Genomic DNA, 13,914 nt, shown 5'->3' with positions numbered 1-13,914 from the left:
AGTACCTCTGGGGCCACTGCAAGCCCCTTTAAGCAAATATGAAGGCAGAAGCTAGGTGAAATAAGGAATTGAGGAGAGAACTTGCCTTTCCCTCAGGGCTGAATTCAGCAGCTGCTGATTCTCTGAGCAGTTTTTAATTTGGTGGCTCTATTAGCACAGATTTTAGGGCTGTGATCACTCATATTTTGGTCAAAGTCGAGTATACAGGGCCAAATATTAATATTTCATGGCAAGATAGGGCCCCAGTCTTGTAAAATTTTATTTTATTTGATGCATAGTAGTCATACACATTTGTGGAAATAGTAATATTTGATGATATCAAAAGGACTGAGTTAAATCATAATATACCATAACAAATTTCCTTGATACACACAGAAATCCATTCCAAACTCGTTCACACCATAGACACCTAAAGAGGCAAATTCTAGTTTCTTTTGAAAAGTCATTTATGTGAAATGGTGGTTTGCTGGGGCACACAGGTGAAAGGATGTTTTGCTAAAAGCAGACACGTGATATTTGATGCATGTATATATTGTATAGTGATCAGACCATAGCAGCTAGCACCTCAAACTATTGTCATTTCTTTGTGGTAAACCTATCACATATTGTACTGTGTTGCAATATACATTATTATTAACCATAGTTACTCTGTGCAATTGAATGCCAGAACTCATTACTTCTGTATAACTATAGAATGGAAAAAACAAAACAAAACAAAAAAAGGTTGCTGTCATGGGAGTAGAGAAGAAACCAGTGGCTCCCATAGGCTCAGAGGGTGATGGGAGCTGGGAATAGTGAGTTAAAGGCTACTTTTTGATACTTGCTTCAGGTTCTTTGCTGAAGCTTTACTGGCTTCCTGATTGGCCTTTTTGTTGCCTCATTGTCTTTGACACCTGAGCCTGCTTACAATCAATTCCCATAGCAACCACTGTGTGCTCCTAGGATAAAGGCAGGCCATCCAGCTTACACCAGATGGGAACCAGGATGCCTGCCTTTCAGGACCCAGGATAACTTAGTGATGAATATACCCTCTCCTGATCTGCAAGCTTCCCCCAAGCTGCGTTTTATCTAGCCTCATTCCTCACCTACCTCCAATATCACCACTGGTGGTAGTTGGGAATTCTGCTCAGCGTCCTGCACAGAGTGGGCTTAGCTCTACTTCTAGGCTCACTTCACACCATTCTTACCCTACCTTTAGGGCATCCCAATATTCCTTTTGACCAGCTAAATGCTATCCCTTCATTAAAACCTAGTTCCAGCAGAGTGTGGTAACACATACCTGTAACCCTTGCACTTAAGAGGCTAAAGCAGGAAGGAGGGTAGTTAAGTTTGAGGCTAGCCTGTGCTATATAGTGAGAGCCTAATCTCAGCAACCAAACAAAAGCGGAAAACAAGATAAGACAAAACAAAACAAAAGCGATAAAAATCATTCCAGTTCTTTGTTCTGGATTCTTTCTCGGTTCATCTGTTTACTTTTCTACATTTCCTTCAGTGTTTTGGTTAATCCACACTGCCATGGTTTATCTGTTCAATCAGGTTATAAGAGGTAGTATTTAATATCACCATATCTCTTCTTAGCACCAAGTGCAGGTAGACTCGGCAGAAAGATACTAGCTTGATTGCTTATAATTAATAATGAATTAGTTCATGAAACTAAAAAGTATGATTTGGGTGCTCACCATCTTCATAAGCTCCATACCTTAAAAATGGGGGACTGGAATTGCTAAGTAGCTCTGTGGAAAACCATTTCTATAGTAATTTTCATTCTTCTGAGCTTTTTGGGTAAAGATGACTCCAAGCAGAAGTGATTGTCACTCTTTGGGTTGCTCCCATTTAGCCTTACCTTGGAGGGAACTATCTTTCCTTGTGGCACTTTATATAAAGTACTTTATTTAAAACTTAACATTTGTTGAAGACCCACCATGTGATAAATTTGACAGATACTACACGATTAATAAACAGTCATGTGGAGATAGATAGTTGGTTATCAAAAGGTTAAAGAAAGCCTTCATACATGGCTATACATGCAGGCTAGGAGGGGGTGTCGGGATGGCTGAAACTACTTCTCACAATGGCCTGCTGTACAACTCATTCTGTTATTCTGTTAAGAGGAAAAGGTCAAAAAAGAAACTAGAATCATTTGGGGAGCCCTTTCAAAAGTCCAATATCAAGGCTCCATCCCCAGAGCTTGTAATTCAATTAGTCAGGGCTAAAACTTGAATGTAAATGGTTTAAGAGCTTCTTTTGTAGTTCTAATGAATAGTGAGGGCCAGGAACCATTACCAGGTACCAAATGAAGAAGCAAGCATTAGACCGTTATCATCTGGAGCAGAGAGGATCCTTAGAGATTATCTGGTCCAGTGTTTCCTAAGTCCCATTGATCATCAGAATCACCTATGGGATTAGTACAAATATTGAATTGTCTGCCATATCCTAGACCTGTCGGGGATCTGTCTCCTGGAAGATTCGGTAATCAAACTTTAACATGGCAAGATTCTATTTAAAAGCAGTAATCTTCTAATGCTTGCTTGATATGGGGACAAAATATTGAACATGTATTGGGGTCTCCAAGAAGTTTTCTCAATAGTTTGAGAGAGAAAATTCTCTTAGTTAAATATTGTTAGACATATACAGTTCTATACAGCTGTAAACCCTGAATTAGTGCATGCCAAACAGTTGCTCCAATGTTTCGCAGAGATTATAATTTTGTTTGTTTGTTTGTTTTGTTTTGTTTTCGAGACAGGGTTTCTCTGTATAGCCCTGGCGGTCTTGGAACTCACTTGGTAGACCAGGCTGGCCTCGAACTCAGAAATCAGCCTGCCTCTGCCTCCTGAGTGCTGGGATTAAAGGTGTGTGCCACCACGCCCGGCTCCCGAGATTATAATCTTAAATTCTTAAAGTAACTCATCTTGGTAGAGTCTATTTTCTCTATTTCAGAAGGAGAAACTGAGAATCATGACTGTTAAATATCTTACTCAAGGCCACCTCACTTCCAGGTTCCAGACTTTTAGGATTCAAACTGCAATAAGTGGCCCCATAGCAGAAGCATTTCCCACTCTGCACTGTGTCTTCAGCCTTTCAGAAACTCTTTCACTCTCACTCTCTTTCAACCTCTCTTTCTTCCGACCCCAGAGTCTCACTTTGTAGCTCCTATGGACCTAGAACTTTGTAGTGAGGGCTGACCTCAGACTCACAGTGATCATTCTGCCCCAGCTTTTCAGGACTTGAGCTGCGTGGACCAACATGCCCAGTTCTGCTGAGTACCTCTGCATGAGAGCTGACATAAGGAAGAATGTTCATTACCTTGCTTTACCTCACTTGGGAACCATGTGTCAGCCAATTCAAACTTTTCATGTCCTGTGCGTGGTCACAAGTAACCAGGAAAGCACCATGGATATTTGGGAGGTTACAAACAAAATCCAAGGACTGGACAATTTTATGTACACGAAATCTTTAGGAAGGATGAAATGTACACATATGTATGCAAGGCTGCCATTCAGTTGGGATGTACTAATTTGGCCATACTGATGTCAGATATTTAGGTATTCTTTTACACAGATTAGAAAGTAATAGCTTCACTAAGTTTCCTAGGTGCCGCTTGATGTCTCCTTTGAGAACATTTTACAAATGTAAACCAGATAAAGAGTTAACAACTAGCCCAACTAGGAGGCTTCCAAGATTTGTTGGTTCCTAAAGGTTTTCATTACTATACCTCCTGTGTATGTGCCCACCTACTTCTGTGTTCCAAGGATCTGGAGAGAACAAAGCCAAGAACTAGGATGTGAGCTACCTGAGGGCAGGAGCTGTGGTGCTGTGCCTGTTTTATGAACTGCGATATTCCTATCCTATACAAGGGGCCAGAAGAGCAGGAATTTGATAAATGCTTCACGAATCAGTAAACGAGTTAGAAGCTCTCATCAGGGCAGGTAATTCTGTTTGAAAGATAGGCATAATCAGCTAGGTTTTAGAGGAAATGGACATTATTAGAAGACATGTCAAGTAACATAAAGAATAGTCAGAGGGCAATAAGAACTAAGAAATACACAAGGAGGAGAACGCAGCATGGCCATCACAAAAGGGCCACAAAGTGGAGAAGTTGTGTTATCAGACGTGGGAGGAATGGGAGGGAGGAAGGTTAGGATGGATATGGTGAAAACGTTAGTTTCTTTGTTCTGCAAATCAGTCTGGTACTTTTGAGTTTAGGCTGTCTAGATAGCTGGAACCTGGGCTTCCCTCATTCAACCAGTATTTTTCTTTTAATAACTTTTCTGTATTGGGTGTTGTTCCAGCTACTCTGGATACAGTGGTTAAAAAAAAAAAAACAGTTGCCACGCTTTTTGAGGTGATATTCTAATGAGGGACATAGATAACAAACATATTAACATAATGTTTCAAGGGAATTTGAGATGATAAAGCCATTCTGGAAAAACAATCTGGCAGTTATTTAAACAAAACACACACTTACTATATGACCCAGCAATCACGCTCTTGAGCATTTCTCCCAGAGGAATTAGGACTTATGCTCACAAGAAACACAAATGTTTATAGCAGCTTTATTCATAATAGCCTCAAATTAGACGCAACCCAGATGCCCTTCAATGGTGGCTGATTAACTAAACTGGTGCATTCACACCATGGGATACTAGTCTACAATAAAGGCAACAAAACATTGCTACACACAATCTGAATACATCTCAAGGGCAATATGCCGAGTGAAACAAAACTAACTCCCAAAGGTTCCATGGCATTTTATGCCATATTGTTCCATTTCGTAGTTTGGTTGAAATAAGACAGAGAACATATTAGTGATTAATAGGGATTTCGGATGGAGTGGGAAAGGTGGTTGTATCTGTTTAAGGGCATCATAAGGAATCTCTCTCTCTCTCTCTTTTTTGGTGGTAGACTGTTCCAATGTTTTGATTTGTAAGTGTACTGCTGATAAATTCACATGAAATTGTGTATCCATATAAGATCAATTTTGATTTCCTGAAAAAAAAAAGTTATGTGTTTATTCTTTTTGACACACGGTCTTGCTATGTGTGATGACTACCATTGGCTGATAACTTGACTTCATCTAGAATGAACTAAAACACAGGTGGCTGATTACACACCTGTGAGGTTTCTTTTCTTAATGAAGTCTTTTGAGGTGGGAAGCTACCTCTTCTGCTGGCAGCCTATACAAAGGACATGGAAGAGGAAGTGTGCTCTCTTTCCCTGCTTGTTCTCACTGGCAAGTCCATCCCTTCACTGGCAGTAAAGTCTACTTCTTTGAGATTCCAGTGTATACTGATGACCTGCCGAGACATCCAGCCTCAAGGGTTGAACTGAATATGTATATGCACATATGTTATCTATGCATATGTATTCATTCTATAAGTCTGTTCCTCTAGAGAACCCTGACTAATACATCATGTTGCCTACCTGTTACTCAAGATTTCTTGACTTGACTTTTGAAGTGCTGAGGCTGCAGGCACGAGCCATTGCTCAGATTTCCTAATTTTGATATTATGTTCTATACTTACAGAAGATGTAACCATTACTAACAACAGGCTATAGAATACCCATGATTTCTCTATACTAATTTTGCAACTTTTTGTGGCTACAATTAGTTCAAAAGCAAAGCCTTAAAAAATACAGTTGTTTGAGCAAAACAGCTTGGAGGAAACATTAACCAGCAGCCAGAGATAATGATGGATAGATACTGATTTAGAAATGGGAGTCAAGCCAGGCACGGTGGTGCACACTTTTAATCCCAGCACTTGGGAGGCAGATGCAGGGGGGATCTCTGAGTTTGACAACAGAATGTCACACTCAGTGTCACACAGAGTGAGTTCCAGGACAGCCAGGACTACATAGAGAAACCCAGTCTCAAAATACCAAAAAGGGTTGGAGGTAGTCAAGAAAAGCATCTTCAAAAAGGTGACATTAACAGAGCAACCCTGCATCTCTAATCATGGACAGAGCAAGTGGACCCAAGGTCTTGTGTAACCCAGGCTGGCCTTGAATACACTATGTAGCAGGGACTGCCCTTCATCTGATCGTCTTGCCTCTGCCTTCTGAGTGTTGGAATTACAGGTGTGGCCTACTATGCCTGGCTCACCATAGTAAAGTCTAACCTTGCAAAATGCCTGCTTTGAGGGTAGAACTAGTTGTTAATTTCAAGACAGGATTGGCAGGGATTGACTGCCCACTGCTCACTAGGCAACTGCACAGTGTGTGGTAAAGTGGGGGAGAGGACTATTCTTAATACTACAGAGGGCCAGGGCTTGTTTTCTTAGAGGTAGAGATGCAAGTAAGTAGAGCCTGTTTGCCTAGGATATTGTGCACATTGTTGTAGTATGAGAATGCCATGTGTATGTGCTGAGCACGTGTGCATATGCAAGTGTGTCTGTGTGTGTTCACATGTGTGTGTAAGCTTGAAAAGAGCTGCACACCTCTGAGCAAGGTAGCAAGTTCCAGGTTCAATTTGGACCATGCTTCTTGACCTGTGAGCCCAGGCTTGCCCCAGTGCTGCATTTCTGGCTTTACAGATAAACATGTCTCTCATTGAAAACTCTTTCCCTCCATCTGTATCTGGTGCCTGGCAAATCCTGCCCTTCTCTCACAAGGTCCAGCTTTGGTTCTCTCTCCTTCATTGGGGTGCACCATCAGTGCTGGAGTACAAGAAAGTTTTGTGACACTAGGAAAGGGCATACAGGCTGGAGGAAGAGTGGGGGTTAGAAGTTTTGCATCTGGTTTGTGATTTAAGTCAAGGTTGCTGTAATGCTACACGCTAGTAATGGACACTGATGTAATCCAATATCTGGGAGAGGGAAATTGGAGCTTTTGCCTTCTGATAGCAGTAGTGTTAATTATTATGATAATGTATGCTTAAGAAAGATTCGACAACTCCAAACCTCAATTTACAGATTAGAAAAGGGGACTCACCCAAGGTCACACGGCCAGCTACTGAATGTACCAGGAGAAAAAGGAAACTCTGGTTCAACTCTGTCTCACTATAGAACTTTGGCTGGCCTAAAACTGGCTAAGTACACTGGCTGGTCTTGCTATGCTCCACTTGAATGTGTCCATCGCCCATAAAATCTTCGTGGGTGCTACTGTTATTCATCCTCATGAACACTAAGTGACTGGCCTGTGATGTGTGAGACCTGGTGCTACATTTGAAGCATTTCATAAATGGCTGGAGTTCCTGGAGGTAATAATGATGGAGTCCTTGTCTAGCAGGCTCAGTGTCCTGGGTTAGACACCCAGCACCACACAAGCGTTTCATAAAAAAATGGAAGTTCTCCCAGGTGGCCTGGTTCACACCGTTAATCCCAGCATTTGGAAGTCAGAGGAAAGTGGTGGAAAACAGATTCTAAACGAGGGCAGTGAGCAATTTAACTTGGTAAAGCAGAGGACATCTTACAGAGCTCTACAGGGCTCTTCAAAATCTTCAGCCCTGAATATATTGGAGTAGATAGCATGTTTAAGTTCACTCCTAAATCTGTGCCTCTCATGTCTGGCATACTTTCTGATTCCCCCTTCCTTCCTAGGTCTCTGATCCCCCTTCCATCCTAGGGTACTGTTTTCCATGATGGAGTCATCTCTTCTTAGGCAGAAGGCAGGATGAAGGGCAGATGGCACAGAGGCTCACTCACCTGATGAGTGTGCAGAACTGTAAGAACGATGGATTCCTTAGCACTCCTATGGAGAAAAGAGGGAACAGGAGAGCAGTGGATCATGCACTAGGTATTCATCTAGTACAAGAAGCAACACCAGAATGTTCCCTTGGGTTGCATTCAGGTATATGGATTAGGACAGAGGATAATCTGAGGATCTGCATGGATGCCTCGCTTCTCATCATTTGTGGAAGCTGACACAAAAAAATCATCCGTATTGGTTCATACGGGTGCTCGGCTATGGCATTAGCATTACCTCTGGGCTTGTCATTTCTCAGGTTTTCTTTTCATATTCCTTCTCACATGCTCTGTAGAAATAACTAAACCTTAGGTACAATTTTATCTGTAGACTAGAAAATTCTCAAGGAAAAACGACAGGCCTGAATTATAGAACTCAAAGGGCACCCAGCCAGAGAGTCCTGGGAACCATGCACGGTGATTATTGGCAATTTGGTATTTAAGCAAGAAGAGAAACTCAAAGAAAAAACCCAAAGGAGGTCATTTGGTCATTGTGACTCATACTCAGAAGATTTGTTTTAATTAGGGGACAAAGAAATGAGAGCCAGGGAGCAACAGATGGAAGCCCAGACTCTCCAGATAGCAAATATTCAAAAGGATGAAGAATCCAAAACTCTTCCAACAAGAATTATGCCAACGATCAAAGAGGCTGTGGGGTATGAAAATTCTTTCCCAGGAATACATAATCTTTTAAAATAACTGAGCAAAATGGGAATAGTTTTTCCCTGAAGGAGTTTTATATCTCCTTGTTGGCCTTTTTCAAATGTTTATTCAAAGGCATTCAAGGAGAGTCATGCCGGGTCTGACACCATACACCTATAATTCCAGTACTTAGGTGGCAGAGGCAGGAAGATCATGAGTTTGAGGCCAGCATGGACTACACAGTAAGACCCTATCTCAAACAACACCACCAGCAACAGTATGAATCTACCTTGATTTTTGGTCATTCATGTTTTGTCTGAGACTCCTGCCTAAGGACTTCCAGTGAACATTTCCCCACATTTGTTGAGGCAAAGTCCATTAATCAATCAATCAATCAATCAATCAATCAATCCGAGATCTAGAAAGTTACCAGAGCAAAGAGCTGGATTATAGGGAGAATCTCCATGAAGCAGTTCATCTTGAGTAGGGAAGGCACATTTGGTCACCTGCTCCAGTTCTTGCCAGGTGTCCCCATTCCGTTATGAAGAAAGCGTGTTTTTACAGTGATTTATAGGGCTTTCTATAATCTGGACTTTTCTTCCACAGTGTTCCATTCCTTATCTTACCAGACTCCTGGGGCATCTCCCCTGTTCCTCCTTCAGGGAAGACACAGTATTGTCTTAAAGACCTTTACACTAACTCTTCTTTAGCCAATGGCTTTGCCACCTCCACGTCTTTCTTCACGTGTCACCTTCTCAATGAAGCCAGTAGTAGACACCATTTAAGGTTATATTTCTTCACTGTTGTGCCCAGAAATCTGACCTTCAAAATCTTTATTTACTTCTTATATATTGCACATACAATTACTTACCCTGTTCACTGTGGAGTTTCTTTTCACTAGATTGCAAATGCTAATAAGTCAAGAGGTTTTGTCTCTTATTCACTGCTGTGTCTTCAGTGCCTAAAGTAGTATCTGCTACATAGTAGACAATAATGCATATTCATTGAGTGAATGAATGGATGGATGGATGGATGAGCCATTAGCACATGAGTTATCAAAAGAGTAGTTTGTTTTTATACAGAAGGAGCTCTAGAATCCCTCACAAAATTGGACTACTTTGCTCTAGGGTTTGAAGATATCCACTAGAGGCAAAGAAGGACTTCTGATGGGCCTAGCTGAAAGAACTCCAGCAGGTAACAATGGGATAAAAGGGGGTTCTCTCTATACTGGTGTGGTAGTGGAGGGTGAAGGGGATAGTGTGAGGAATAGGGCAATATAAAAGAGAGTTGAAGAGACAAACAAAGGTCATTAGGAACCAGCTACAGGGTGTGTATGGTAAAGAAGATCTACTCAGGACAGAGCATTCCAATACCCATCAAACAGATAGGAGCCTGTTGTACTGTACACAGAGTGCAAAGTCAGCCTCTGAAAGCCAGGGAGTGTCTCTGGGAAGAGGCGGGCTGTGAGGAGTTCCAAAAAGATAGAAGAGAAGTAAAACACTCTGAACCAAGTACAGGAGAAGACAGATGCAAAGATGAAGGAAGATTACATACAGGATAGAGGAGAGAGAGAGAGAGAGAGAGAGAGAGAGAGAGAGAGAGACCTAAGTTCTACAAACTGAGGTTAGTTCACTGAATTTAGTCCTCACTTCTATCCTGTTTCTTATGAAGAAAACTATGCAAAAGTGTGAGCATGTGAGCATATGGTATGGAACAAGTTGTGTGTGTGTGTGTGTGTGTGTGTATCTGTATGCACATGTGTGAATGTATGGGATGGACAAAGTAGAGTGAATACTCTGAATTCATGAATGACTGAGACTTTTCACTGGCTCCCATCTGTGGAAGACATTAAGGTGGCATGAATACTGAGGACAGAATCAATCAATCAATCAATCAACCAACCAACCAATCTCTCTCTCTCTCTCTCTCTCTCTCTCTCTCTCTCTCTCTCTCATGTGTGGTGTGTGTACGTGTGCATACTGGATTCTCATCAATCACTTGGCACGTCCCACTGTATAGTAACTGTAAAATTTCAAAACTCCAAAACAAAAGAGCTTGGGTGCAGAGACATGTTGGGGAGGACAGAACAGCAAGGCACATCTTTTTGTCTATTCATGTCACTGGCAGGGTATATGAGGCCTGTGGTGACCCTTACTGGCTGATACCCACAGTTGTAGTTGGCCAGGAGCTCTGGCTAGAGCTGTTCTTCCTCAGAGGGTTTTTTCCTAGGGCCTTAAAGAATAATGGTAGACCTTTGCTCCTGGTGGGGCTGGGGTGGGGACACTGCTCAGTTCCTGTCAAGGCCCCAGAGGACCCTGTTACCTGATGAGTTCTATGAACCTCTCCCTGGGGGCTTCACTCACGTCCTCCTCATTAATAGCCACAATCTGGTCACCAGCCAGGAGCTTGTCCTCAGAGGGGCCTCCTGCAGAGGAGAGGAGAGAGGCATGAGGGCTCAGAGCTACTGCCAGGAAAGTGCACTTCTGGGCAAAAGCCATGGTGCCTGAGGGAGTCAAGCCAATAAAGAGAGAGAGAACTCCAGTGGAGGCCTGCAGATGATGGATCCTGAGGTATGGTGGCAAAGGTGTTCTAGTTCTGGCTTCTGTCCATAGAGGACAGAGAGATGAAGAGAGAGAATGGAGGGTAGCTCCTTTAGTAGAGCATGGGATAGGACACAAGTCCCCCAAGCTCAGACAAGGTTGGCAAGTGCCTGACTGGCTCTAAAGAGGAACAGAGACTTGTGTCTCATTTGAGAGGTTTACATAGGTTCAATGAATGGTTTCCAGACTGCTGGAGGTGGGGACAATGACAAGATCAGAAGGAAGAGTAGTCTCACTTGAATATCATTCATATTTACTCATATGCTTGGAGAGGGGGAATGGATCTTGAGACATAGGGTTTAATTTTTTCCAACACTGAGGGAATGTGTCCCTTACAAATGTGTCCCTAGAGGCAGCAGGAAATCTGCTGCTGCTTTTTACATTTCCCTTTCCCATCTCCAATGGTGAGGTTAAGAACAGATTTGTGGGGAAGCTATATGCCTTGGTTACTGTAAAGGGTGGGACGAGGAGGTATCACGGGCTGTGCTGCCTCTGCTATCTAGGAAAATGTTCTTTCGTTCTCTCTCTCTCTCTCTCTCTCTCTCTCTCTCTCTCTCCTTCTTTCTTGAGAAAATCTTCTCAGAGACTAGGAGAGAATAAGGAGTCAGATTCAGCATGATCTTGATTGTTATTTATGGCCGTTTTAATAGGCCACATTCCAAGTTTTCTCTGTACAAAGAAATGGCGCTGCTTATTTTCCCTCAAAAAAAAAAAAACCCAAACATATACATAGCAAATAGACCAGGTGTTATGGCACAGGCCTATAATCCCAACTGCTAGGGAGGCTGAGACAGGAAGATCTGAAGTTCAAGAGTGCCAGGGCTACTAAGTAAATTCAAGGCCAGTCCGGGAAAATCAGCAAGACCCTGTGACAAGACCCTGTGTGAAGACAGTTGAGAATGAAGGATTTGTTTTATCCCAGCATTCATGGGGTTCAAAATACAAGTACAAAAATAAAAAGAGCCACCTGAGCATATATTAGTGGTTCTGGAGCCAGGGACTCATGTGCTGGCACAGCAAGAAGAAGTCACCAATGGAACAGCGAGGGAATTTAGTAGGGCATGCCTCCTGCCAGCTCAGTGACTTCAGGAGTTGTAGGCATGGGGTTGGCAATCACACTCTTTGCAGCCACTGAATTGGACTCTAATCCTGCAGTTGCAATTCACTAACTGTGTGACCTTGAGTGAGACTTAGAATGTCTCCTAGTCGCTTATCTGTTAACTGAGGAAATGACAGCACCCATACATCATAAGAATCGTGGGAAGATAAATGAGATGATGAATGCATAGTACTTAAAATAGCCGACTAAGCCAGGTAAAGCAGCTCACAGCTGGAATCCTAGTACTTGGGAAGTGGAGGCAGGCAGATCAGGAGTTCAAGTCCACTCTGAATCACATGTTGTCAAGTTAAAGGCCACCTTGGGCTGCATAAAAGCTTTTCTCACCAATAGGACAAAACAAAGGATACAAAATAGATGATCACTGTTGGCGAGAAGTGAATAAATGATGGTGACTGGATCTTCCATTTGCTTTATTCCTTCTATCTGCTTCTGTCAAAACCAACTATGTTTTGCTAGGGTGGCGTGCTTGGTTAGCACACACTAGATCATGGGCTTACTCTGCAGATCCACCTATAATCCTAACACTGGAGAGAGACTGAGGTAAGACAATTAAAGTCCAAAGGCAGCCTGAGCTACGTAGCTTATATCAAGCCATGCAGGGCTGTGCTAGACCCTGTCTCCAAAACAAATACAAAACCAACCAAATGAAAATCACAGGCTCTTAAGTGAAGTCTACTTTATTTCTCTCCCTTCTTCAGAGATTGGATCTAGGAGGGCTTTTTTCCAGTCTTCCAGTTCTGATTACTTTGAAGTTAAAGTAGGGGCTCCTGGTGGTCCATTGCTAGTAGAGTTTTACCTGGGCCTTCTTTCCAAGACAAATTTGATTTCTGATCAGAAGACAAAAACTCTCTTGCCAAACTGCCTGACTGATTCAGGAGCCTTAGGTTATCCACAAACTCCTGTATTGGATTTTGTTGGCTTGTGCCCTCCAGTTGAAGAGAGTTTACAGAAAAATATTTTTTTCCTTTTCCTTTGAGGATGGTGAAATTCATCAAATTTCTGTAAGACCGGTTCGTACTCTGGCTGCTCCTTTTGACTGAGTAAGAAACCATTGTAAACATCTCAAGCCCCAGGCCTAGCAAGGGCAAAATAAAGCTGCCTTCTGTCAGTGCACAGGAGATGCAACCGCAGTCACGCTCCGCTCCGGCTCTAGTTCATTCAAGATGGCAGGGCTTTGTGCTTGGGGGCAGGGTGATCATTCCTTTTCCCTATCCCCTGGGGTCCCTTTTGAGCCCAACCTGGCCCTCACCTACTCAGGCAGGCTCTGAGCAAAACACTTGTCCAGCTGCTTCTGAGGTGACTCATCCTGCTATGCCTCAGTTTCCTCCTTTGTAAAATGGGAGTGAGTATGTGTTACCTTGCTGACTTTGCTGTGAGAACTCAACAAAAGGGAATAAAGAACATGGGAGATGCTTCATCAGTGGGGACTATTGCTGCTGCCAGCCTGGCCTTGAGACGGTCGGTTCTGGTCTCCTTTCCCCAGCTCACCAGGGTCTTGATCCTATTTCTTGTCTTCACTGGCTTATCTTTCTCATGGATAATCTCAGCCTGGAGATCAGAATCCCCCCCCCCTCTCTCTCTGTGTGTACACATCAGAGAACAGCTTCTTGGAGTTGATTCTTTCCTTCCGCATTTATGTGCGTTCCAGGGATCAAACTTAAGTCGTCAGGCCTGCACAGCAACTGCTTTTATGCACTAAGACATCTCTCTGGCTCCCGGATTCTTGTGTGTCATGCTTCCCTGCAACACTACTGGACGTAGAGTCTGCATTCTATAAATACTCGTTGAATTAAATTGAATGGTACTTTCTCATCCAGAGTATGACAGCTCTCCTATGCATATGCTGTGCAAAGGGACGGTTTGTTTTTGTTTT

At 42.8% G+C, this 13,914-nt stretch overlaps 1 protein-coding gene across 1 annotated transcript in view; it reads right to left on the bottom strand.

The window, feature by feature from the left end:
• Frmpd3 (FERM and PDZ domain containing 3) overlaps positions 1 to 13,914 on the bottom strand; it is a 93,709-nt gene that overhangs the window by 60,064 nt on the left and 19,731 nt on the right. Inside the window, exons 3-4 of the mRNA XM_021154008.1 lie at positions 10,644 to 10,746; positions 7,641 to 7,686 (exon numbers count right to left, since the gene is read on the bottom strand). Of these exons, the coding sequence (XP_021009667.1) occupies positions 7,641 to 7,686; positions 10,644 to 10,746 (149 nt within the window). The remainder of the gene's footprint in view (positions 1 to 7,640; positions 7,687 to 10,643; positions 10,747 to 13,914) is intronic.

Source organism: Mus caroli, chromosome X (assembly GCF_900094665.2).
Source record: "Mus caroli chromosome X, CAROLI_EIJ_v1.1, whole genome shotgun sequence".
In the NCBI taxonomy this organism is placed as follows: Eukaryota; Metazoa; Chordata; class Mammalia; order Rodentia; family Muridae; genus Mus; species Mus caroli.
This window is presented reverse-complemented; position numbering and strand designations above follow the sequence as displayed.